This window comes from Labrus bergylta, chromosome 21, assembly GCF_963930695.1.
Source record: "Labrus bergylta chromosome 21, fLabBer1.1, whole genome shotgun sequence".
Taxonomy (NCBI): Eukaryota; Metazoa; Chordata; class Actinopteri; order Labriformes; family Labridae; genus Labrus; species Labrus bergylta.
In genome coordinates, this window is record NC_089215.1 from 18,086,486 (window position 1) to 18,110,969 (window position 24,484).

A 24,484-nucleotide genomic window follows, 5' to 3' on the forward strand; every position below is an offset into this window, starting at 1 on the left:
CCATAGACTGTAAAAAGATGCATTATGGGTAGTCACTGAAAAAGTGGCTGGTACTCCTTCACATCTAAAGGAGACAGTTGAGGTGATTCGGGCGTCTGATTGGGTCTCCTGGACGCCTTTCTGTGGAGGTTTTTACGGGCATGCCCGACCGGGAGAACCCCCTGGGGTAGACCCAGAGCTCACTGGAGGGATATCCTTTCAGTCCTGGGAACGCCTCAGAATCCCCCAGGAGGAGCTGGAAAATGTTGAAGGGGAGAAGGAAGTCTGGGTTTTGTTTTTTATTGTTACTGTATGCTTTTCTGCGTCTTAACTATGTTTTGTTTAGTTGTTTTTTAATTTGGTAATATTTTAGCATTATTTAGGTGGAGGCTTCAAATAAGCTCATTGAGTTTTCTGCCTCTTCCTGCACTAAATGTTGTCTATTCTGTTATTTGTTTTTTTCCCTTACTGTGCAAATAAATAAATAAATAAAAAGAAAAATGATAAAAATGTACTTCGCCTGTTGCCACAGCGACCCGACCTCGATAAGGAAGAAAATGTAGATAGATGGATGGATGGGTGATTTTTTTTATATATGCGCTGATATGAAAACAAAACATTTGACAAAATATTTAATGGAGAAACCGCCATTAGGATCATTTAGATATGGTGTCATCATGAAGGCTGTCCAGCAGAGGGCGCTCCTGATCCACAGTGAACAATACTGTACTTTCTTTTTTTTTCTCCCTCTATAACCCTTATTAATCTGTGTTGCTCAATTGAATTTAAGTCTTACTTTTTTATATATTTAATCTCTAAAGTGTTTTATGTTTTTATGTAGGACACAAAGGAGAGAAAGGTTTGATGAAAGGTGAGATTGATGATTTGACAGAGTTCAGTATTCAGAGTTCTTCCTCCAGGTGATATATTCAGTATAAAACACAGAGCTTTACTTCAGAAACAGAACTGAGCCTTTGACCTTTGACCTCAGAGTTCTTACTGTCCTTTAACTTACAAATATTTGAACTCTTAGGTCAGAGTGTTGAAGTTAAAATAACAGACACTCAAACAGTTCTGTTTTTGACCACCAGAGGACAGCAGAGCACAGATATTCAATAGTTTGATGTTATTGTTCAAGAATCAGACACTGATTAAGTCAAATCTTTTTATTTATTCCTTTTTACAATAGTAACAAGAAATGCAAGAGAAACTTGATGGTGAGAGAGCCGATGGAACGCTGTTGAAAGTGTTTGTACCAATCATCGTCTCAGAAAAACAAAACGAGACTAGATAAGAAAATAGATATAAATATAAATATAAACACATATATACATATAAACAGATATTAACAAAGTGTGTCAGGATCCAGCAGCTGGACCAGAACAGGATCCTGAACCGTGAGAGAGAAAAGAGATTTAGTTTAAATCAAACATTTAGTCAATCTGTAAAAACAGGACAGAGTTGATCAGTCAGTCAGAGAACATTTGATCAAAGCTCTGCTGGCTCACCTTCGACTCTTTGGAGTCATCTGACATCAGACTCTGCTGAGATGATTGTCCTGAATTCATACCCTCCTGTACAGAAAACATTAATAAGAGAGACTTTAATAAATCATTGAACATAAAACAGATTGAAAGTAAAGAGAGTTTAAAACATACCTGGTAGTAGAGTACTGCTGCTATGACTTCTGGAATAAGACATTAGAAATAAAAATCAAATAAATGATGAGACAGACCATAATATCTATAAAATAAACATGATCATGTTTCATTGTCACAGTGGAGACCTTACCTGAGATTATAAGTCTTATTATCCACCATCCGAGACAACAAACTAAAAGTACAGAGAATAAAGACAACACAACAACAACAACGAAGTTAATCAGTACAGTCCTGTGTAACAGTAGTCCTCCACACTGAGCGTCCTCTGTCTCAGTTCCTGCTCTCAGCAGCTCTCGACCCTTTGATTCACATCTGTAATGATAGAGGGACAGTTATTACAGGAACATCTGGAGAGTCCATGTGTGATGTGAAGCTTCACTCACTGTGTGTGATTCTGACAAGATGGAAACGTCCCGTTTGAAAATGTTCCATCAGAGCAGATCGAGCAGACGGTGTCTGTGGAGGAAGTTCCTGCAGGAAATACAGAACACATGAGACTATTTCACAGAGGTTGTTTTAGACATGAACACAGTCCCTCTATCACCGTCCACCATACGTGTTAATGAAGAGTTCTTCAGATGTCAGCTAACAGGAGGAGTTAACAAACTGGTGGAGGTTGTGTTTTCATCACGTCTTTGTACGTTCTTATTGATTCCATGACGGGGTAAGAATGGCGTCCCAGTCTGTGAGTTCACATTGAACTCAAACTGTCTGTGTGAGATGAAGTGAAATGTGTTTAACTAACCGTGTTCTGTGATGTATTCTCCTGGTTTACAGCATCTGTGTTTCCTTGCTTCCACACAGTCGTCCTTTCTAGAGTCTGAGCAGTAAAATCCTTCCAGAGGTTCACAAACTGTGTCTGATACTATCGTACACGACGTCTTCATCTTCAGACCAGAACCTGTCGACACAAACACAGAGGTTATTTATGAACTACTGTACTTCTGCTCTACTGAAGAACAGTTTGGTGTAAGGAAATAACAAGTATTCAGACGATCATCTCTGTGTTTGAGGCTCAAACTCAAACTAACTGAAGGTTAGAAAGCTGGTTTTAGAGTGAAGACTGTTTAGTAACATGTTCTGATCTTTATTTAGTTTGATAATAATGTCAGAGATCTACCTTCATCACAGCTTTTACAGTTGTAGCAGACTGGACGAGAAGTCAGATGGTCCATAAAGGTTCCTTCAGGGCAGGGCTTACAGAGAGTACTTCTGAAGTCTGTGCAGTCTGCATAAACTCGACCTCCTGTTTGAAACAACAACAAGACATGGAGTGGGCGAAAAAAGGAGGAACAGGAAGACGGTAAGTGGAACAGAGGACGATAATATATAATGAATATGTTTAAAGGTAATTGTAAAGGTAAATGTTCTTTAAATGTATATGTTGAAAACAATACAAATATTAAACAGCTTTTGCATGTTTTTAGTTAGTCACAGGTTATTTATTTAAAATAGGGACATTGAAACTAACCTGATAAACTTTAATTAAAGATTCTTTAACATTCATGAGGATCTTACCAGCTGGACACATAGGACAGCATCCACCAGGTGTCTCATAACTGTATGGACCACATGTCAGAGTTTGACCTGTGGAGACGTTCATCAGGAGACTCTGTGAAGAGAAAGAGAAATGTTCTCACTGAAGACAAAGTGTACATGAATACAGAGAGAAATCTAAAATCATCATCCAGTCCATGAAGAGAGAAGGGGGAAAGAGTTCAAATCTTCACATCTGAAGTTTGTCTGTTTGTGTGAAGAAGAATCATTCACAACAAATATTTACACAGATAGAAATGCTGAAGAGGAGAAATCTAAAACCTGAATCAGTGCTCAGATAATTCAATAAGATCATTTACCAGAAACACTGCAGCTGATCCAGGTCTCATTCTCTCTGTAACAGAAGACCAGCACAGATTCCTCATCTGTTTGAACCAACGCAGATTTAAGACCAAGAGAAATGTAACTCCAAACCAGGACAGGTAACACACTCCCAGAGAAAAGTGTTTTCAGCTTCCTGCAGTCAGAGAGAGATCACCATCTTCATCATCATCATCATCATCTTCATGACAGACGCAGATTGTTCACCAGGTGTAAATAGTCTCAGACATAAATGGAAATTAAATAAAGTTAATTATGAACTGGATCTTACCATGTGGACACACAGCACAGCATCCACCAGGTGTCTCATACTCGTATGGACCACATGTCAGAGTTTGACCTGTGGAGACGTTCAGCAGGAGAATCTGTGATGAGAAATAGAAATGTTCTCACTGAAGACAAAGTGTACATGAATACTACCTGATGATGATAAATCTGTTTAATATTTCACAGAGTAAAAACAGTGTGAAGTCCAAACCATGAATACGATACTATCAGGATACTGGAGTCAAGATACGATATTATCAGGATGCTGGAGTCAAGATACGATATTATCAGGATGCTGGAGTCAAGATACGATATTATCAGGATACTGGAGTCAAGTGTAACAAGTGTATTAAAAAGCAACTGATTTTGCAAAAGGACCCTCTCCTTAATCAAAAAGGTCGAACTACAAAGTTATTTATCCCCATTGAATAAATGGGAATGGTTTAAATATGATGTTAGAAAAATTGGCATTCAATGAATACAGAGGGATACCTATTTACCTTTGAAGAATTTACAACAAATGGTCTAAAGTAACATGTCATATTCTCTGTGTGTACCTTTCTTGCCTTGTTTAAAAGTTGGTGAAGTTGATCTGTTTGATAGACGGTGAAACAGTCTTTAAACAGAAAAACAAGAGACCTTGAGAAAATTGTGTTTTTCTTTTTAATCTGTCATGTCCAGTTACTCCTACGCTCAAAGAAACACATTTTAAAGTTGCATGTACAATCGACCCAGTTTGTGATTTTTTTACACAAAAGGCTCCATTTTGAAGTAGATCCCTGTGCTTTTTGCTCCTCAGAGGTAGGAACCTTGGAACATTTACTTGTTGACTGCTCATACAGTAAAACATTTTGGGCTGATATCCACAGCTGGTTGTCTTTAAAGATTGATAACATTCCTACATTTTCTGACAAAGATATCCTCTATTATATTCAGACATTGTTAACCTTGTTATAATTTTGGGTAAATTTATACTAATTTATAAAATATATGGAAAATAGAATAGAAAGGCCAAAAAACTTGATTTGGATATATCTAAAGTCTTGTTCTTTAAATGTACCAAATGTATAGAGTTATGAACATATACCACTGAATGTGTACATTTCTCCAACTTTCACATTTCTCTATCAAAAACCCACAGAGCATTTTTAAACATTCCAGCACTGAAAGTTTCAATCAACATTGTCCAAACTTTATATTTCAATGTGTCATTTACCAATCTATCATCAAACTAGAATGAAGTCAATCATGGTGTACTTATGGAAGAAAATATATATAATTATTGTTTTCTCCAAGAAAACTGTTTTTTTTTTTAATTGTAAACACCTCATTTTGAAAAAGGGAAGTTACCGTGGACTCGCAGAATTATTCTCACACGAGACCGCTGCAAGTTCAGACAGCCTGAGTGTCTCAGGATCCTCTGTGTTCATTTAGTGATCATTAGAGGAGTTTTAACTTTAAAACAACGAAGATTCACTTTTAAAATTGTTCTCCAATGTTGTTTAGTCTTTAATTTAATAAAATATGGTAAGAAAAACACGTGCACACATACCTTAATGCACCAAATGGCGTCACTGACAATTTAACTTTCGTTTTTCAGCCCTTCAAAATAAAAGCATTAAAAGTAGAACCATCCAATAGTATCTGTCTGCAGTCTGAGAAATCATGAAGAAAACATGCTCAACTCCTTTTCAACGTCAAACTACATTTTTATTTTAATTGCCACAAGGACGTTTCGAGCAGATGCTCTTCTTCAGCGTGTAAACAGGCAATGTTGTCAAATATACACAGGTGGGACGAATTTATACTTGTCTACATTAGAACATGTTTATTTATGAAACAAAAGCGTAAAGAAAGAGTCCTGCAGCCAGTCTCTGCAGACGGGTGGATGGAGCTGAGAGTAAATTAAAAAAAAAAAAGATATTTATTTTGATACACAAAATTTCATCAAAAATACAAAAATTACTCAATCTTAGAGTGTAATAAACCCAAATAACTTCAGTAAGATGACATAATTCTCTATAAAGCGTCTGCTAAGTGAATTGTAGTTAGTGGTGGTAGTAACATGGGTAGTAACCAATAATGTAAATTAAGAACTAACAACACCTGGGGGCAGTGTTGCCAGATCTCGCAAGAGAAACAAGCAACCAGCTCTATGGAAACAAGCCCAAAACAAGCGACCTGGCTCCTCAAATAAATAAAATGAAGCCCAACAGGTGACCTAACTTACCACATAGTGTAAAAGAGAGGTCACTTGATAGCAGTATATATATATACATATATATTTATTTGTTTGTTTGTCTTGTCTCATTTTGATTTGAAACGGTGAAATCGATGTCAGTAAGCCTCATGGATTTTTTTTGCTTTTCAGTGCCAGCATCATCAGCATGCTGTATTATGGTCGGATCCAGTCTCTTTCTCTCTCTTTATTATATTTTTTTCCATTTAGCCAAAACATTTAGGCTAATGACTTACCGTATTTTCCGCACTATAAGGCGCACTTAAAAGCCTTTAATTTTCTCAAAAAACGACAGTGCGCCTTATAATCCGGAGCGCCTTATATATGGATCAATTGGTTAATTGGTTGATCCATACTGGTTGTACACGGCGCTCAGCGACACTGACTCGGATAATGACGAGAGGGAGCCGGGCATGTTGGATGCCGTACTCGCCCAACTGTTCAATTCGGACACTGAAGAAGAAGAATTCGAGGGATTCGTGGATGGGGAATGAACTGAAAAAGTGAGCTTTACGTGTTATACGTAACTGAACAATGTTGAGTTATGCACTAACGCAGGGGTGCCCAACCTTTTTTGAACCAAGATCTACTTTTAAAGTTACCAGTCTGCCGAGATCTACCAGTCCACATAGTGAGCCATAGCCTTTACCAACAGCCTACAAACGCATTTAATACTCACACAACAAACAGAAAATAATAAATGAGAGTTCTGTAAAAAATAATGCAGACTACAGACTACAGCAGGCTGCTGTGAGATGATTTTGCTTTTGTTAAATTAGCTGCAGACACGGTGAGAGTGAACGGAGTAAAGTCCAACCGACTGTTTGACCGGGTCACGTGTGTTCCCACCTCGGTCGTACGGATCACGGATCAACTGTGTGCTGTAGCACTAAAAGTAAAAAGTAAAAAGGTTCGCGTGGTGGCTGGCGCTCCAGTGCAAGTGTGTGTGTGTGTGTGTGTGTGTGTGTGTGTGTGTGTGTGTGTGTGCGTGTGCGTTTGCGCTGTTTGTTGGTGTGTCTCGTCCCCCGCGATGCTCACAGTCATGACAGCAGAGAGGAGCAGAGAAAAGTAGCTGCAGCTTCATCAAATGCGCTTAATACTCGTAGCATAGTTTCTATATATGACTTTTTGGTAAAACATTTACCCCCCCCCCCCCCCCCCCCGGTTTTACCTGCACGTCATTGCGCATGCCTGCACTCTCTCTCTTGCGCGCTCTCTCTCTCTCTCTATCTCCGCCGCTCGCTCTCTCATGCACGCAGCAATTTCATGAATAAATGAAAAATTAAATACACACAGGTCGAAGTATACTTGGGCTCCCAACACAGGTATCGTGTGTGGGAAACAGTGCAATGAGATGAAATTGAATATTGAACATCTCGCGATGGACTGAGAATCAGTCAGCGATCTACCTGTCGATCACGATCGACTGTTTGGGCACCCCTGCACTAACGTTTGAATTAGCGGTATCAGACTGTGTTTCTTTTACGTGTTTACAACTGAACAAGGCTGGGAGATATTGTGAATATGCACATTAACGTTTGAACAACGTTGAGTTATTGTAATGCACTACGTATAAAACTACGTTTTGAGAGTTAAGAGAAACGTCAAAGAAATAATTTATTATTTGGGGAAATCGTCTTATGTACTTTTGTTTTTGTAGTTTTATACGTTACGTTTTATACGTATTTATATTTATATATTCACAATATCTCCCAGCCTTGTTCAGTTGTAAACACGTTCTATTCTATGCGCCTTATAATCCAGTGCGCCCTATATATGCAAACAGTTCTAAAATAGGCCATTCATTGAAGGTGCGCCTTATAATCCGGTGCGCCTTATAGTGCGGAAAATACGGTAAATTGGATTTGTTGGTGTAGCCGGTCTGGCTTGACACTGTGTGTGCTACGAAAGGTTCTCTGTTGTGCTGTGTGGATGAGATGAAGACCAAGGACTCTGTTACCAGCTGGAGCAGGTTTATTTTCACACCTGTGTAAAATAAAATACATTCAGTACACACCTCTCCTCAGCGGGGTCTTGGGCCGTCTGACACAATGCATGGGTGTGCTGTGGCATCCATTTTTAAATAAGAACAAAAACAAAATAAAAAGCTTCTGACGCTTCAGCGTGGCCACAGAGCCCGGGCATCCACGACTACTGATTTGCCTATTTTCTCTGGTCATCTGCTAAATGCAACATGTGCTACAAAGAAATCTCTGTCATTCATGGGAACAGGAAAAGACACATCTGTCATAGACAACAAAATCTTAACAACTTGTCTCTGCTTAAGAAAGCCTCTTCTACCACCCTTCATTTACTTTTGGCCTCTGGAACTGTCAATCTGCTGTGAATAAAACTGAATTCATCCAAGCACTTGCAAAAATGTCAGACATTCAGGCACTTGCCCCTTGTCCAGGCACTGAAACCTGGATCCGCCCAGAAAATACAATCACACCAGCTGCTCTTTCTGTTGACACAGTGTTCTCACACACACCCCGCTCTGTTGGATGTGGAGGTGGTACAGGTATCCTCATTTCTAATACCTGGAAATTCAATGAACTCTTCCCACTGAGCAACAACTCCTCATTTGAATATCACACAATCCTGGTTACTGCTCCTATTAAAATGTACATTGCTATCATTTACCGCCCACCAGGGTGTAATCTGAATGATTTTGTTGTAGAACTGGACATGCTACTCTCAGAAATCCCTGATATGGAACACCACTGATTGTAATGGGAGACATAAATATACACACTGATAAAGCCCAGGCAACAGACTTCCTTGCTCTCCTATCCTCACGCAGGTTCCAACTCCTCCTACCCACAAAGCTGGCAACACTCTTGATTTAATTCTGAATCGGAACTGCTCGACAGCAAACCTGACTGTCACCCCTCTGCATCTATTAGACCACTTCTTTATTCAATTCACAAACTCCTTGCCGGAACTCCCTCAGGCACACCCACAAATGGTGTCATACCACCAAAACATGCGATCGCTCAGGCCAGCTCAGCTGTCTAACGAGGTAATGGCTGCCATGCCTGCCTAAAAGGTCTTTACCGCACTCTCTACAGACGAGGCTACAGACATACTCTGCTCCACACTAGCCTCATCTCTGAACAAGCTCTGCCCTCTGGTGTCCAAACCCACTGGCAAAACCCACCCTAGCCCATGGCTCACGGAAGTCATCAAGTCAGCAAAGAGCACGGCTGAGGTCAGCAGAGAGAAAATGGCAAAAATCCAAACAGTCCGCTGACCTCAATGACTATAAGCAAAGACTTGTCTCATTTTCCTCCAGCCTGAAAATGGCCAAGACAACATATTATCAGAACAAGATATGCAATGCCACAGATACAAGAAAAATGTTTTCTGCTTTTAACTCACTGCTTCAACCACCTCCTCCTCCACCCTCCGATCTGTTCACACCAGACATGTTTGCCTCGAATTTTGCTGAAAAGGTTGCAACCATCAGTAACCAGTTTTCTGAGCCTGACCAACTTAGCCCAAAGGCACCAACCAAAAGTTCCTCACTCGACTCATTCTCCTCTCTGACTGAGGATGAAGTCTCTAAGCTTGTGCTAGACTCTCGACCCACCACCTGTCCTCTGAACCCAATACCATCAAGCCTCCTGCAGACCATCTCCGCTTAATGCTGCACTTAAGCATATCATCAACTCCTCTCTGTCAACGGGTGTGTTCCCCACCGCATTCAAGCAAGCTCGGGTCACCCCTCTGCTCAAAAAACCCACACTTAAACCCAGCCCAGGTTGAAAACTACAGATCGTTTTCTCTTCTGCCCTTTCTGTCAAAAATACTTGAGCGCACAGTCTTTAAGCAAGTCTCTGAGTTCCTGTCCAGAAATGATCTGTTTGACCCAAATCAGGCTTTAAGCGGGGCCACTCTACTGAAACTGCACTACTGTCAGTAACAGAATCGTTACAAGCTGCCAGAGCTGCGGGTCAGTCCTCAGTTCTATTACTGCTAGACCTGTCTGCTGCCTTTGACACAGTCAACCATCAAATTCTCCTATCCACGCTCTCTGAACTTGGCATCTCAGGATCTGCCCTCTGCTGGTTCCTGTCCTACCTCTCTGGGCGATCCTTTAGAGTGTCGTGGGAGGGAGAAGTGTCCAAAGCGCACAGCTTATCCACAGGGGTACCTCAAGGGTCAGTGCTTGGTCCCCTTCTCTTCTCCATATATACAAGCTCACTTGGTTCAATAATCTGCTCTCATGGCTTCTCATACCACTGCTATGCTGATGATACCCAGCTCTTCCTATCATTCCCACCAGATGATGATACAGTCTCTGCAAGAATCTCATCATGCCTTGCTGATATCTCTAAATGGATGAATGAACGGCACCTTCAACTCAATCTTTCAAAGACTGAGCTCCTTGTCATCCCAGCCAGTCCCTCTATGCAACCACAGATCAATATCCAGCTTGGAACAACCAAACTCATGCCCGCAAAGTCTGCCCGGAACCTGGGTGTCATGATTGATGACCAGCTAACTTTAAGGTTCAAGTAACCTCGATTGCCCGGTCACGTCGATTTGCCCTGTACAACATCAGGAAGATCAGACCTTACCGGTCAGAACACGCTACACAGTTCCTGGTACAGGCTCTTGTGATATCACGCATCGACTATTGCAACTCTCTACTGGCAGGTCTTCCTACATGCACTATCAAACCTCTGCAAATGATACAAAATGCAGCAGCACGACTGGTCTTCAACCTTCCTAAAAGAGCACGTCACTCCGCTGTTCATCGCTTTACACTGGCTCCCAGTTACTGCTCGCATCAAATTTAAAACTCTGCTGCTCGCTTACAAAACAGTGACAAAAACGGCTCCTCCTTACTTTAACTCTCTCATCCAGGTCTACACTCCCTCCCGCCCACTACGCTTTGCCAATGTCTGATCCAACCTTCACAACAGGGTCCTAAGTCTCTGACTAGACTCTTCTCCTCTGTTGCCCCCTGGTGGTAGAATGAACTTCCAAACTCCATTCGATCTGCAGAGTCCCTCTGCACCTTTAAGAAAAAGCTAAAGACCCAGCTCTTTCATAAATACCTACTAACTTAATGATGATGGTCTCGATATCATTGATGATAATTATGTTTGTGACGATTGTTTTTGTTTGATAACGATGACTTATAAGATGGTTTCTATACTGATTAGAGCTCTCAAGAACGGCCATCAATGTTGTGCTTTGCCTCTGTGCAATGCCTGTCAGCACCTGTGTGTCCAATCGGACTCAAAGCTGATCGTTTGCTCTGACTGACATTGTTCCCTTTTTTTCTAGATCCTTGCTTGTGTTGTACTTACTCTCTGATGTACGTCGCTTTGGATAAAAGCATCTGCTAAGTGAATTGTAGAATTGTAGAATTGTAGATCAGTGGAGAGGGGTCGACCGTTGTCCCACATATTCTTGAAAAGGTCTCAAAAAGAGAGCAGCAGAAACCAAAAAGTTTTGGGCCTGTCTAGAACATATGTAACAAAGTGGCAGGAGCCTGTTTACAACAATCACATGTTGGGTCAAGATCTGTTTTAAACTTAGCTAGTTTATCTTTAGACCAATGCAAACGATGTACAACTTTAAACTGAATTACAGCGTGCCGAAGACATATCGAGGAGGAATAAATCCTTTGTATGACTTGATGCCAAACTGCCCCTGCAATTACCTCACCCAGGTCCGCCTCCCACTTATTCTTAAGGCTCTCCAGACCAGTAACATTGTGTGAGTTGAGCAATGTATAAATCTTGCTTATAATATGTTTGGTGTCCAATTTAGCAGGGAAACCGGCGGGCATTGAGGGAAGTAATAAGAGTTAGATGACACAAAATTCCTGAGTTGCAAATAGCTGTAAAAATGTGACTTGTGAATCTTAAACTTATTTGATAACTGATCAAAAGATGCAAACGTGTTATAAATATAGAGGTCATCTAATGTGCTCATTCCCAGATTTGACCATGTATCAAAAGCCTCATCCATTACAGATGGAGCAAACATATGATCTTTAGATAATGGAGCAGCACGTGACATATCATGAAGGTTAAAGGAACGTCTAAATTGGTTCCAAATTTTAACTGAATGAATAACATTAGGATTTGACGTAAAGACTGGCATTGGTTGCTTAAATGGGAGTTTAGAACAGAGTGAAGCCATCAAAGAGGAAGATCCAATGGATGATGCCTCCAAAACCGTCCAGCTGGGGTTAGTGACCTCACTCCTCGTCCAAGAGATAGATAGATAGATACTGTATTGATCCCGAGGGAAATTCAAAGCATCCAGTAGCAGGTTACAGACGTACATGACATGAAACATTTGTTACAAATTAAACCGCAAAACCGAACCCCACCCCCATACATATATATTAATTCAAAAAAAGATTTAAAGAATACCTCTAGATGAAACAAACTTAAACTGTGCAATTAAAAACAGATTCATACAAGAAATGTACATAACCTGTGCAGGGATAAAATATATATGTGCAATTTAAACAAGAACCTATAAACAGTTGAGGGAAAAATCTGTAATTAGACCTGAATATAAAATAATAAAAAGTGTTGACCTTCTGAAGTTGTGTTGTTTATATATGTACAGCAATGTTTAAAAAAGCAGATAGTGCCAAGTTATCAAAAACAGACATTAAATAACGGGCAGTGCAAACATTAAATTAAAGGTGCTATTTAAGTAATTGAGGTGATCATTAAAGTGTCCAACTAGAGGCTGACTCTTGGGACAGCTGTGCAGATGGGAAATGGAAAAAGGAAGATTTTAGTCCAAGTGTGTGCTTTCCCCTGTCCATAACCGTGAGGTGTTGTACAGACGTATGGCCAGGGGGACAAAAGAGTTCTTAAGACTGTCTGTGGAACAGGATTGTGACAGCAGTCTGCCACTGAACTCACTCCTCTGCCTGCTGAAGGTGCTGTGCAGAGGGTGGTGGCTCTGACAAATCTCTGATATTGGCTGACCAGTAATAGTGCATGAAATTAGGAAGTGCCATTCCACCTTGAGTGCCTCTGCAATATATTCTTATTTATCCTAGGCTATTTTTTGCATTTCTGAAGTCTAATGTCTGACCTGGCTTCACTTGAAAAGTGTTTTTTTTATCACAAAAGTTTAGAACTAGTGTTTTAATTAAACCTCTGATTGAGCTTCAACTTTGTGAGTGCATTAAAAAAAGACCTTAGCTTCAGTCAACATGGACATAAATAATCTTCAACAGTGCAGCTGCTGCAGCCAGAGCTTGCTCCCTGATGACGTCATGTTAGTAGTAAAACCTCAAAGTCTTTATGAATGAAGACACCTCTCGCCGGGTGCGGTGGCGCGCGCCTGTAAACCAAGTTACCGGGAGGCTGAGGCTGGAGGATCGTTTGAGCTCAGGAGCTCTGAGCTGCAGCGGACTATGTCGATCGGTTGTCCACACTAAGTTCGGTATCGATATGGTGCTCCTGGGGGAGCCCGGGACCACCAGGTCGTCCAAAGAGGGGTGCACCGGCCCAGGTCGGAAACGGAGCAGGTCAAAGCCCCCGTGCCGCTCAGTAGTGGGATCGCGCCTGTGAATAGACGTTGGAGTGCAGCCTGAGTAATACAGCGAGACCCAGTCTTTTGACACTCTGCATACTGACAAACAAACACACGATCAACAACAACAGTGTCTACATGTTACAACAGCGTCAGCAGCACTGCTTCTGCTGCTTCTTGTTTCCATCTAAACCTGCACAAAGCTGCTGTGTTTGTTTGTCCTACAGCGCCTCCACCTGGTGGAGAGGAGCAATGACCATCAGTCAATCACACAGAACACATCCTCTAAAATAACAGAGTTTTTCATTTGATGAAAGAAGTTCATGGAGAGGTTAAAATCCACCATGAATGACCATCACACACAAGAACTGTATACTTCTAAAGTAGAAGGAAACTCTTGCCCTTCATCCACTCCACAAATGGAGGTCGGTGCTCTGAGAATGACTTGAGAAATACAAAAAATAATTCAGTGGATACCTTCTTCAAGACAGGAAACAAGTTGTCTACTTCTGTTTTTTTTATCTGGAGGTTTGAAAAAAATAAGACATTATGAGTAAACAAACTGAGAATTATTCTTGACTTGTCAGAAAAAAGTTGTGGACCATCCAAAGCAAATGATATCTATATCACATTCACATCCAAAAACCTTTGGTTTGGTGAACTGGTGGTCTGATTCTTAGAACTAGAGGCAGCTCTGTCACATTTTGCCAAAGTTAGAGACCACAAAACATAACTGAGTCCTCTCCCACCCTGAAACATTGTTCATGAGGCTGACAGCAGAGGGGAAGAAACTGTTCTTGTGGTGTGAGGTTTTGGTCTTGATGGACTGCAGCCTCTGCAGGGGAAAATGCAAGCGATGTGATGTAGTTCACTTTCATGTGTTGAAAGTAGCTCTCAGATGAAGAAAGGTTGGTATAACGTCAGAGTCAGATCGTTGCGGTTTCAAAGTGACTTTCTTTGTGACTTTATATGTGCGGGTAGGCTCTGTGAAGATAAACCGAGTTAACCAGATGTTTTAAGAGCAACCAAACCAAAATGTGACCAGGATGCTAACATCATGTAGGAATACGTAAAGGATTTGTTAAAGTACACCGTTCAGGTGGCGCATGCTCTAAGGCAGGACATGTTTGTTTAGTGAGATCGAATCCAGCTCGGCACGATCATGCATAAATTTTATTTTATTTTATTTTCTCGCAAGTGGTATAGTGCCCATTATACAATCATAAGTGGCCGTGGACATTTACATCTGAAAAGCAAGGCAATAGAAATGTTCAGGTAGCTTTTCTAAGATCAACCCAGCAGTCTCCTGTCATGTGAATCAACCAGTGACTCAATGTTTGTTTTGAAATAGATCGTCACTGTTTCAAAGTATTTATTTGTCAAAATGGGTAGTGGTGTAGAGGTCTGTTATGTTGTGGTCAGTAAGACCATAGCCTTGAGAAAAAACCTTTATAGGCCTATGTGCGGGTATTTGAAGATTAACCGAGGTAACCAGTTGATGTAGAAGCAGCCAAACTAAAATGTGACCAGGAGTCTGACATCATAAACGAATATGTAATGGATTTGGTAAAGTGTCACTGTTCAGGTGGCGCATGCTGTAAGGCAGGACACAGGGTGTTCATTTTGTTTTAGTGAGGTCGAATCCAGCCCGATGCGATCGTGAACGTGGATTATATTTTCTTTATTTTGTATTTTTCTTAGGTGACTGGGATGTAGTGCTCACTCATACAATCATATTTACCGCAGTAGATATGAGTTGCGACTTGGAATCAATTAAATTATAACCTTAATCATTCTGGCATTCAGAGGGTCTAACCTGGATATGAGGAAGGACTTCAGGTCCCACCAGGGCCACACAGAATGACATGTGAGCCCACATGGAGTCCTGGGTGATGTGGGTTCACTCCGAGCGCTTCAGTTTCCTAAAACAGAAACAAGTCATTTGAAAAATAATCACAATAAAAAATGACAATACATTTGAAGAAAGAACCATCTCTGTTTTAATACATTTCTTCAGATTATTTCTAATATGTATTTGTGTCTCACATTTTATTTCTGTTCTGACTCTGTCCATGGTTCTGGTGTCTGCTCTCTATCACTTGCATTGTTTCTGTTTTTTATCATCACTTTATAAAGTAAACGCTGGGAAATGTCATGATATTTTATGGTCCAAACCACAAATGAATTAAAGATAATAACAAAACAGGAATGTTCATGAATTTCATTGAAGGGGACAAACAAACAAACAAAAAGGCAAACAGACATGAAGACAACACCTCACACTTTGTCCATCGTGGCTTGTTGATCAGTGTACATAAAAACAAACAATTCAGGTGGAAGCCTTTAAAAAAAGTAAGTATTGCACTATGGTAATAAGTAGATGGAAATTTGGTATTTAATCTGAACTGAACTGTATTTTAGTCCTTTGGTGGACTTTTCTAGTCCCAGTAACCCTTTAACCTTAATCACATGCTTTTCATGAACTTTTGAATCCAAGTGTCAGATTCTTAAATGTCAGTTTTATGGCTGTGTACTGCTGCTGACCTCTAGTGGTCAAAGACAGAACTGTCTGAGAGTCTCAACTTCTTTCTTCTTGTTTCTTCGGGGTCCTCCTCAGGTGTGGGAGGATTTCGGGGAGGCTATAGAGAAGGACTTTCAGATCACCTCAAGGAAGTTCTGGCAAACTGTTCTCCGGCTCAGGGAGGGAAAGCAGGGCTTGCCTTGGGCTGTTATCAACAGGGATAGAGAACTGCTGACCCGGACTTGGGACATCGTGGGGTGGTGGAAGGAATACTTTGAGGAACTCCTGAACCCAACCAACACATCCTCTGAAGGGGAGGCAGAGTCTGAAGATCTGGGGTGAACCTTACCACTAACCTTAGCAGAGGTCACTGAGAAAGCTCCTCAGTGGCACCAGATGTGGATGAGAGTCGCCCTAAGATGCTAAAGGTTCTGGACATTGTTAGGCTGTCTTGGCTGATGCGTCTCTTCAATGTCACGTTGAGGTCTGGGACAATGCCTGTGGGGTGGCAGATCCCATTTATAGAAAGGGGGACCGAGGTTGTGCTCTATTTATCGGGGAATCGCACTTCTCAGCCTCCTGGGGAAAGCCTTGAAGCAGACTTATGACCGTGTTGCTCGGGGGGTCGTGTGGGACTGGATCACAAGTTGTAGCCGGGGGGAGGACGGTTCTCAACATATCCTCTCTTCTTTTTGCAGACGATGTGGTTGTGTTTGCTTTTTCATGCTGGGACCTCCAGAAGGCATTGGGCTGGGACTTCCAGAAGGCATTGGTGCAGTTTGAAGCGGCTGGGATGAGGTTCAGCACCTCAGGGTCTAAGGATGTGGTTCTCTGTTGGAAAAAGTGGATCGCTTCCTCCAGGTGGGGAGTGATTATTTGCCCCCAAGTGAAGGAGTTTAAGTGTGTCAGTGTTGTTCAAGAGTGAGGGTAAGATGGACCGTGAGATTGACAGACGGATTGACTCAGCGTATATGGGGGCGTTGTACCGAACTGATGTAGTGAAGAGGGAACTGAGACTCAAGGGAGAGCTCTCGATTTACCGATCTTCATTCCAACCCTCTGTGGTCACGCCATAGACTGTAAAAAGATGCATTATGGGTAGTCACTGAAAAAGTGGCTGCTACTCCTTCACATCTAAAGGAGACAGTTGAGGTGGTTCGGGCGTCTGATTGGGTCTCCTGGACGCCTCCCTGTGGAGGTTTTTACGGGCATGCCCGACCGGGAGAACCCCCTGGGGTAGACCCAGAGTTCACTGGAAGGATATCCTTTCAGTTCTGGGAACGCCTCAGTCCTGGGAACAGCTGGAAAATGTTGAAGGGGAGAAGGAAGTCTGGGTTTTTTTATTTTATTTTAGTTGTTTTTTTAATTTGGTAATATTTTAGCATTATTTAGGTGGAGGCTTCAAATAAGCTCATTGAGTTTTCTGCCTCTTCCTGCACTAAATGTTGTCTATTCTGTTATTTGTTTTTTTCCCTTACTGTGCAAATAAATAAAATAATAAATAATAAAAATGTACTTCGCCTGTTGCCACAGCGACCCGACCTTGATAAGGAATAAAATGTAGATAGATGGATTGGTGATTTTTTTTATATGTGTGCTGATATAAAAACAAAACATTTGACAAAATATTTAATGGAGAAACCGCCATTAGGATCATTTAGATATGGTGTCATCATGAAGGCTGTCCAGCAGAGGGCGCTCCTGATCCACAGTGAACAATACTGTACTTTCTTTTTTTTCCTCCCTCTATAACCCTTATTAATCTGTGTTGCTCAATTCAATTTAAGTCTTACTTTTTTATATATTTAATCTCTAAAGTGTTTTCTGTTTTTATGTAGGACACAAAGGAGAGAAAGGTTTGATGAAAGATGAGATTGATGATTTGATAGAGTTCAGTATTCAGAGTTCTTCCTCCAGGTGATATATTCAAGTATGAAACACAGAGCTTTACTTCAGAAACAGAACTGAGCCTTTGACCTTTGACCTCAGAGTTCTTACTGTCCTTTAACTTACAAATATTTGAACTCTTAGGTCAGAGTGTTGAAGTTAAAATAACACACTCAAACAGTTCTGTTTTTGGCCACCAGAGGACAGCAGAGCACAGATATTCAATAGTTTGATGTTATTGTTCAAGAATCAGACACTGATTAAGTCAAATCTTTTTATTTATTCCTTTTTACAATAGTAACAAGAAATGCAAGAGAAACTTGATGGTGAGAGAGCCGATGGAACGCTGTTGAAAGTGTTTGTGTCCAATCATCGTCTCAGAAAAACAAAACGAGACTAGATAAGAAAATAGATATAAATATCAATATAAACACATATATACATATAAACAGATATTAACAAAGTGTGTCAGGATCCAGCAGCTGGACCAGAACAGGATCCTGAACCGTCTCATCCTGAGGAGAAAAGAGATTTAGTTTAAATCAAACATTTAGTAAATCTGTAAAAACAGGACAGAGTTGATCAGTCAGTCAGAGAACATTTGATCAAAGCTCTGCTGGCTCACCTTCGACTCTTTGGAGTCATCTGACATCAGACTCTGCTGAGATGACTGTCCTGAATTCATACCCTCCTGTACAGAAAACATTAATAAGAGAGACTTTAATAAATCATTGAACATAAAACAGATTGAAAGTAAAGAGAGTTTAAAACATACCTGGTAGTAGAGTACTGCTGCTATGACTTCTGGAATAAGACATTAGAAATAAAAATCAAATAAATGATGAGACAGACCATAATATCTTTAAAATAAACATGATCATGTTTCATTGTCACAGTGGAGACCTTACCTGAGATTAGAAGTCTTATTATCCACCATGCGAGATAACAAACTAAAAGTACAGAGAATAAAGACAACACAACAACAACAACGAAGTTAATCAGTACAGTCCTGTGTAACAGTAGTCCTCCACACTGAGCGTCCTCTGTCTCAGTTCCTGCTCTCAGCAGCTCTCGACCCTTTGATTCACATCTGTAATGATAGAGGGACAGTTATTACAGGAACATCTGGAGAGTCCATGTGTGATGTGAAGCTTCACTCACTGTGTGTGATTCTGACAAGATGGAAACGTCCCGTTTGAAAATGTTCCATCAGAGCAGATCGAGCAGACGGTGTCTGTGGAGGAAGTTCCTGCAGGAAATACAGAACACATGAGACTATTTCACAGAGGTTGTTTTAGACATGAACACAGTCCCTCTATCACCGTCCACCATACGTGTTAATGACGGGGTAAGAATGGCGTCCCAGTCTGTGAGTTCACATTGAACTCAAACTGTCTGTGTGAGATGAAGTGAAATGTGTTTAACTAACCGTGTTCTGTGATGTATTCTCCTGGTTCACAGCGTCTGTGTTTCCTTGCTTCCACACAGTCGTCCTTTCTAGAGTCTGAGCAGTAAAATCCTTCCAGAGGTTCACAAACTGTGTCTGATACTATCGTACACGACGTCTTCATCTTCAGACCAGAACCTGTCGACACAAACACAGAGGTTATTTATGAACTACTGTACTTCTGCTCTACTGAAGAACAGTTTGGTGTAAGGAAATAACAAGTACTCAGATGATCATCTCTGTGTTTGAGGCTCAAACTCAAACTAACTGAAGGTTAGAAAGCTGGTTTTAGAGTGAAGACTGTTTAGTAACATGTTCTGATCTTTATTTAGTTTGATAATAATGTCAGAGATCTACCTTCATCACAGCTTTTACAGTTGTAGCAGACTGGACGAGAAGTCGGATGGTCCATAAAGGTTCCTTCAGGGCAGGGCTTACAGTCAGTACTTCTGGACTCTGTGCAGTCTGCATAAACTCGACCTCCTGTTTGAAACAACAACAAGACATGGAGTGGGCGAAAAAAGGAGGAACAGGAAGACGGTAAGTGGAACAGAGGACGATAATATATAATGAATATGTTTAAAGGTAATTGTAAAGGTAAATGTTCTTTAAATGTATATGTTGAAAACAATACAAATATTAAACAGCTTTTGCATGTTTTTAGTTAGTCACAGGTTATTTATTTAAAATAGGGACATTGAAACTAACCTGATAAACTTTAATTAAAGATTCTTTAACATTCATGAGGATCTTACCAGCTGGACACATAGGACAGCATCTATCATTTATCTGATACTGTTTTTGAGGACATGTCAGAGTTTGACCTGTGGAGACGTTCATCAGGAGACTCTGTGAAGAGAAAGAGAAATGTTCTCACTGAAGACAAAGTGTACATGAATACAGAGAGAAATCTAAAATCATCATCCAGTCCATGAAGAGAGAAGGGGGAAAGAGTTCAAATCTTCACATCTGAAGTTTGTCTGTTTGTGTGAAGAAGAATCATTCACAACAAATATTTACACAGATAGAAATGCTGAAGAGGAGAACTATAAAACCTGAATCAGTGCTCAGATAATTCAATAAGATCATTTACCAGAAACACTGCAGCTGATCCAGGTCTCATTCTCTCTGTAACAGAAGACCAGCACAGATTCCTCATCTGTTTGAACCAACGCAGATTTAAGACCAAGAGAAATGTAACTCCAAACCAGGACAGGTAACACACTCCCAGAGAAAAGTGTTTTCAGCTTCCTGCAGTCAGAGAGAGATCACCATCTTCATCATCATCATCATCATCATCTTCATGACAGATGCAGATTGTTCACCAGGTGTAAATAGTCTCAGACATAAATGGAAATTATGAACTGGATCTTACCATGTGGACACACAGCACAGCATCCACCAGGTGTCTCATACTCGTATGGACCACATGTCAGAGTTTGACCTGTGGAGACGTTCAGCAGGAGAATCTGTGATGAGAAATAGAAATGTTCTCACTGAAGACAAAGTGTACATGAATACTACCTGATGATGATAAATCTGTTTAATATTTCACAGAGTAAAAACAGTGTGAAGTCCAAACCATGAATACGATACTATCAGGATACTGGAGTCAAGATACGATATTATCAGGATGCTGGAGTCAAGATACGATATTATCAGGATACTGGAGTCAAGTGTAACAAGTGTATTAAAAAGCAACTGATTTTGCAAAAGGACCCTCTCCTTAATCAAAAAGGTCGAACTACAAAGTTATTTATCCCCATTGAATAAATGGGAATGGTTTAAATATGATGTTAGAAAAATTGGCATTCAATGAATACAGAGGGATACCTATTTACCTTTGAAGAATTTACAACAAATGGTCTAAAGTAACATGTCATATTCTCTGTGTGTACCTTTCTTGCCTTGTTTAAAAGTTGGTGAAGTTGATCTGTTTGATAGACGGTGAAACAGTCTTTAAACAGAAAAACAAGAGACCTTGAGAAAATTGTGTTTTTCTTTTTAATCTGTCATGTCCAGTTACTCCTACGCTCAAAGAAACACATTTTAAAGTTGCATGTACAATCGACCCAGTTTGTGATTTTTTTACACAAAAGGCTCCATTTTGAAGTAGATCCCTGTGCTTTTTGCTCCTCAGAGGTAGGAACCTTGGAACATTTACTTGTTGACTGCTCATACAGTAAAACATTTTGGGCTGATATCCACAGCTGGTTGTCTTTAAAGATTGATAACATTCCTACATTTTCTGACAAAGATATCCTCTATTATATTCAGACATTGTTAACCTTGTTATAATTTTGGGTAAATTTATACTAATTTATAAAATATATGGAAAATAGAATAGAAAGGCCAAAAAACTTGATTTGGATATATCTAAAGTCTTGCTCTTTAAATGTTTCTTGCCTTGCCTGAGCTATTTCTATGTTCACCTGATTTGTTTTCTTTTATCGATGTATGGAATTTATTTTCCGTTAATTAGTTAATGTAGATTTGGTAGTGAAATTTGAAAGTTCAATTTCAAAATAAAACACAATATACGGACTCGCGATCGTATTTATCGTCACTTTATCAACATTACGTCAAAACAGACACCGAATTAACAACAATACGTCCTCAGAAAGACAAAGCAGCATGTTGTTTACATGTTTTTCTCTTTAAATTTAGGGTCGGCTCACTTCACCATGTAAACTTGAGGAGCGGCTGGCTTGACCGCAGTGTTTCCTGGAAGATTACAAGACTCGTCAACAACAGTCAGGAAGTCACAAAGACTTCATGTTTAGAAATAACTTCAACATTTTCTCCCTATGAGTCTCCTTGTTGTAGTCCTTATATCTGCCCTGAAGTTTGAGGTTATTTTCATGTATTTCGATAAAGTCTAAAGTGTCAGACAGCCTGAGTGTCTCAGGATCCTCTGTGTTCATTTAGTGATCATTAGAGGATTTATAACATTTCACACAGAAGAGTTTTAACTTTAAAACAACGAAGATTCACTTTTACACTGTTCTCCAATGTTGTTTAGTCTTTAATTTAATAAAATATGGTAAGAAAAACACGGGCACACATACCTTAATGCACCAAATGGCGTCGCTGACAATTTCACTTTCGTTTTTCAGCCCTTCAAATTAAAAGCATTAAAAGTAGAACCATCCAATAGTATCTGTCTGCAGTCTGAGAAATCATGAAGAAAACATGCTCAACTCCTTTTCAACGTCAAACTACATTTTTATTTTAATTGCCACAAGGACGTTTCGAGCAGATGCTCTTCTTCAGCGTGTAAACAGGCAATGTTGTCAAATATACACAGGTGGGACGAATTTATACTTGTCTACATTAGAACATGTTTATTTATGAAACACATGACTCCAGCCATATCAAAGCTGTCGTATCCTCCAAAGCGTAAAGAAAGAGTCCTGCAGCCAGTCTCTGCAGACGGGTGGATGGAGCTGAGAGTAAATTAAAAAAAAAAAAGATATTTATTTTGATACACAAAATTTCATCAAAAATACAAAAATTACTAAATCTTAGAGTGTAATAAACCCAAATAACTTCAGTAAGATGACATAATTCTCTATAAAGCGCCAGATCTCGCAAGAGAAACAAGCAACCAGCTCTATGGAAACAAGCCCAAAACAAGCGACCTGGCTCCTCAAATAAATAAAATGAAGCCCAACAGGTGACCTAACTTACCACATAGTGTAAAAGAGAGGTCACTTGATAGCAGTATATATATATATATATATATACATATATATTTATTTGTTTGTCTTGTCTCATTTTGATTTGAAACGGTGAAATCGATGTCCGTAAGCCTCATGGATTTTGGTGAAGTTTTTTTTGCTTTTCAGTGCCAGCATCATCAGCATGCTGTATTATGGTCGGATCCAGTCTCTTTCTCTCTCTTTATTATATTTTTTTCCATTTAGCCAAAACATTTAGGCTAATGAGTTAAGTTGGATTTGTTGGTGTAGCCGGTCTGGCTTGACACTGTGTGTGCTACGAAAGGTTCTCTGTTGTGCTGTGTGGATGAGATGAAGACCAAGGACTCTGTTACCAGCTGGAGCAGGTTTATTTTCACACCTGTGTAAAATAAAATACATTCAGTACACACCTCTCCTCAGCGGGGTCTTGGGCCGTCTGACACAATGCATGGGTGTGCTGTGGCATCCATTTTTAAATAAGAACAAAAACAAAATAAAAAGCTTCTGACGCTTCAGCGTGGCCACAGAGCCCGGGCATCCACGACTACAGATTTGCCTATTTTCTCTGGTCATCTGCTAAACGCAACATGTGCTACAAAGAAATCTCTGTCATTCATGGGAACAGGAAAAGACACATCTGTCATAGACAACGAAATCTTAACAACTTGTCTCTGCTTAAGAAAGCCTCTTCTACCACCCTTCATTTACTTTTGGCCTCTGGAACTGTCAGTCTGCTGTGAATAAAACTGAATTCATCCAAGCACTTGCAAAAATGTCAGACATTCAGGCACTTGCCTTTACTGAAACCTGGATCCGCCCAGAAAATACAATCACACCAGCTGCTCTTTCTGTTGACACAGTGTTCTCACACACACCCCGCTCTGTTGGACGTGGAGGTGGAACAGGTATCCTCATTTCTAATACTTGGAAATTCAATAAACTCTTCCCACTGAGCAACAACTCCTCATTTGAATATCACACAATCCTGGTTACTGCTCCTATTAAAATGCACATTGCTATCATTTACCGCCCACCAGGGTGTAATCTGAATGATTTTGTTGTAGAACTGGACATGCTACTCTCAGAAATCCCTGATATGGAACACCACTGATTATAATGGGAGACATAAATATACACACTGATAAAGCCCAGGCAACAGACTTCCTTGCTCTCCTATCCTCACGCAGGTTCCAACTCCTCCTACCCACAAAGCTGGCAACACTCTTGATTTAATTCTGAATCGGAACTGCTCGACAGCAAACCTGACTGTCACCCCTCTGCATCTATTAGACCACTTCTTTATTCAATTCACAATCTCCTTGCCGGAACTCCCTCAGGCACACCCACAAATGGTGTCATACCACCAAAACATGCGATCGC

General features: G+C 40.3%; 2 protein-coding genes across 5 annotated transcripts; both read right to left on the reverse strand.

Annotated features, from left to right (window-relative positions):
* Positions 1-1,130: 1,130 nt before the first annotated feature.
* Positions 1,131-5,364, reverse strand: LOC136177288 (tumor necrosis factor receptor superfamily member 5-like). 4 transcript variants are annotated; one of them, XM_065949823.1, is made up of 10 exons: positions 5,338-5,364; positions 3,790-3,883; positions 3,497-3,654; positions 3,159-3,252; positions 2,761-2,886; positions 2,386-2,541; positions 2,024-2,111; positions 1,771-1,952; positions 1,488-1,666; positions 1,131-1,369 (listed from the first exon to the last, which is right to left on the reverse strand). In XM_065949823.1, exons 3-10 carry the CDS (start codon positions 3,560-3,562, stop codon positions 1,325-1,327), a joined length of 936 nt encoding a protein of 311 aa, XP_065805895.1. In that variant the 5' UTR covers positions 3,563-3,654; positions 3,790-3,883; positions 5,338-5,364; the 3' UTR covers positions 1,131-1,324. The 4 variants fall into 4 exon arrangements, with proteins under 4 accessions (XP_065805895.1, XP_065805896.1, XP_065805897.1 ...); XM_065949824.1 differs by lacking the exon at positions 5,338-5,364 and adding an exon at positions 5,136-5,250; XM_065949825.1 differs by lacking the exons at positions 3,790-3,883; positions 5,338-5,364 and having other exon boundaries at positions 1,488-1,553; positions 1,638-1,666; positions 3,497-3,779.
* A 12,852-nt stretch (positions 5,365-18,216) lies between these two features.
* On the reverse strand, positions 18,217-22,549 carry LOC110004603 (tumor necrosis factor receptor superfamily member 5). Its single transcript, XM_065949819.1, has 10 exons — positions 22,472-22,549; positions 20,779-20,872; positions 20,497-20,654; positions 20,159-20,252; positions 19,761-19,886; positions 19,386-19,541; positions 19,118-19,205; positions 18,865-19,046; positions 18,582-18,760; positions 18,217-18,471 (listed from the first exon to the last, which is right to left on the reverse strand). The coding sequence occupies exons 3-10, from the start codon at positions 20,560-20,562 to the stop codon at positions 18,412-18,414; spliced, it is 951 nt and encodes a 316-aa protein (XP_065805891.1). The 5' UTR covers positions 20,563-20,654; positions 20,779-20,872; positions 22,472-22,549; the 3' UTR covers positions 18,217-18,411.
* Between the last annotated feature and the right edge of the window lie 1,935 nt (positions 22,550-24,484).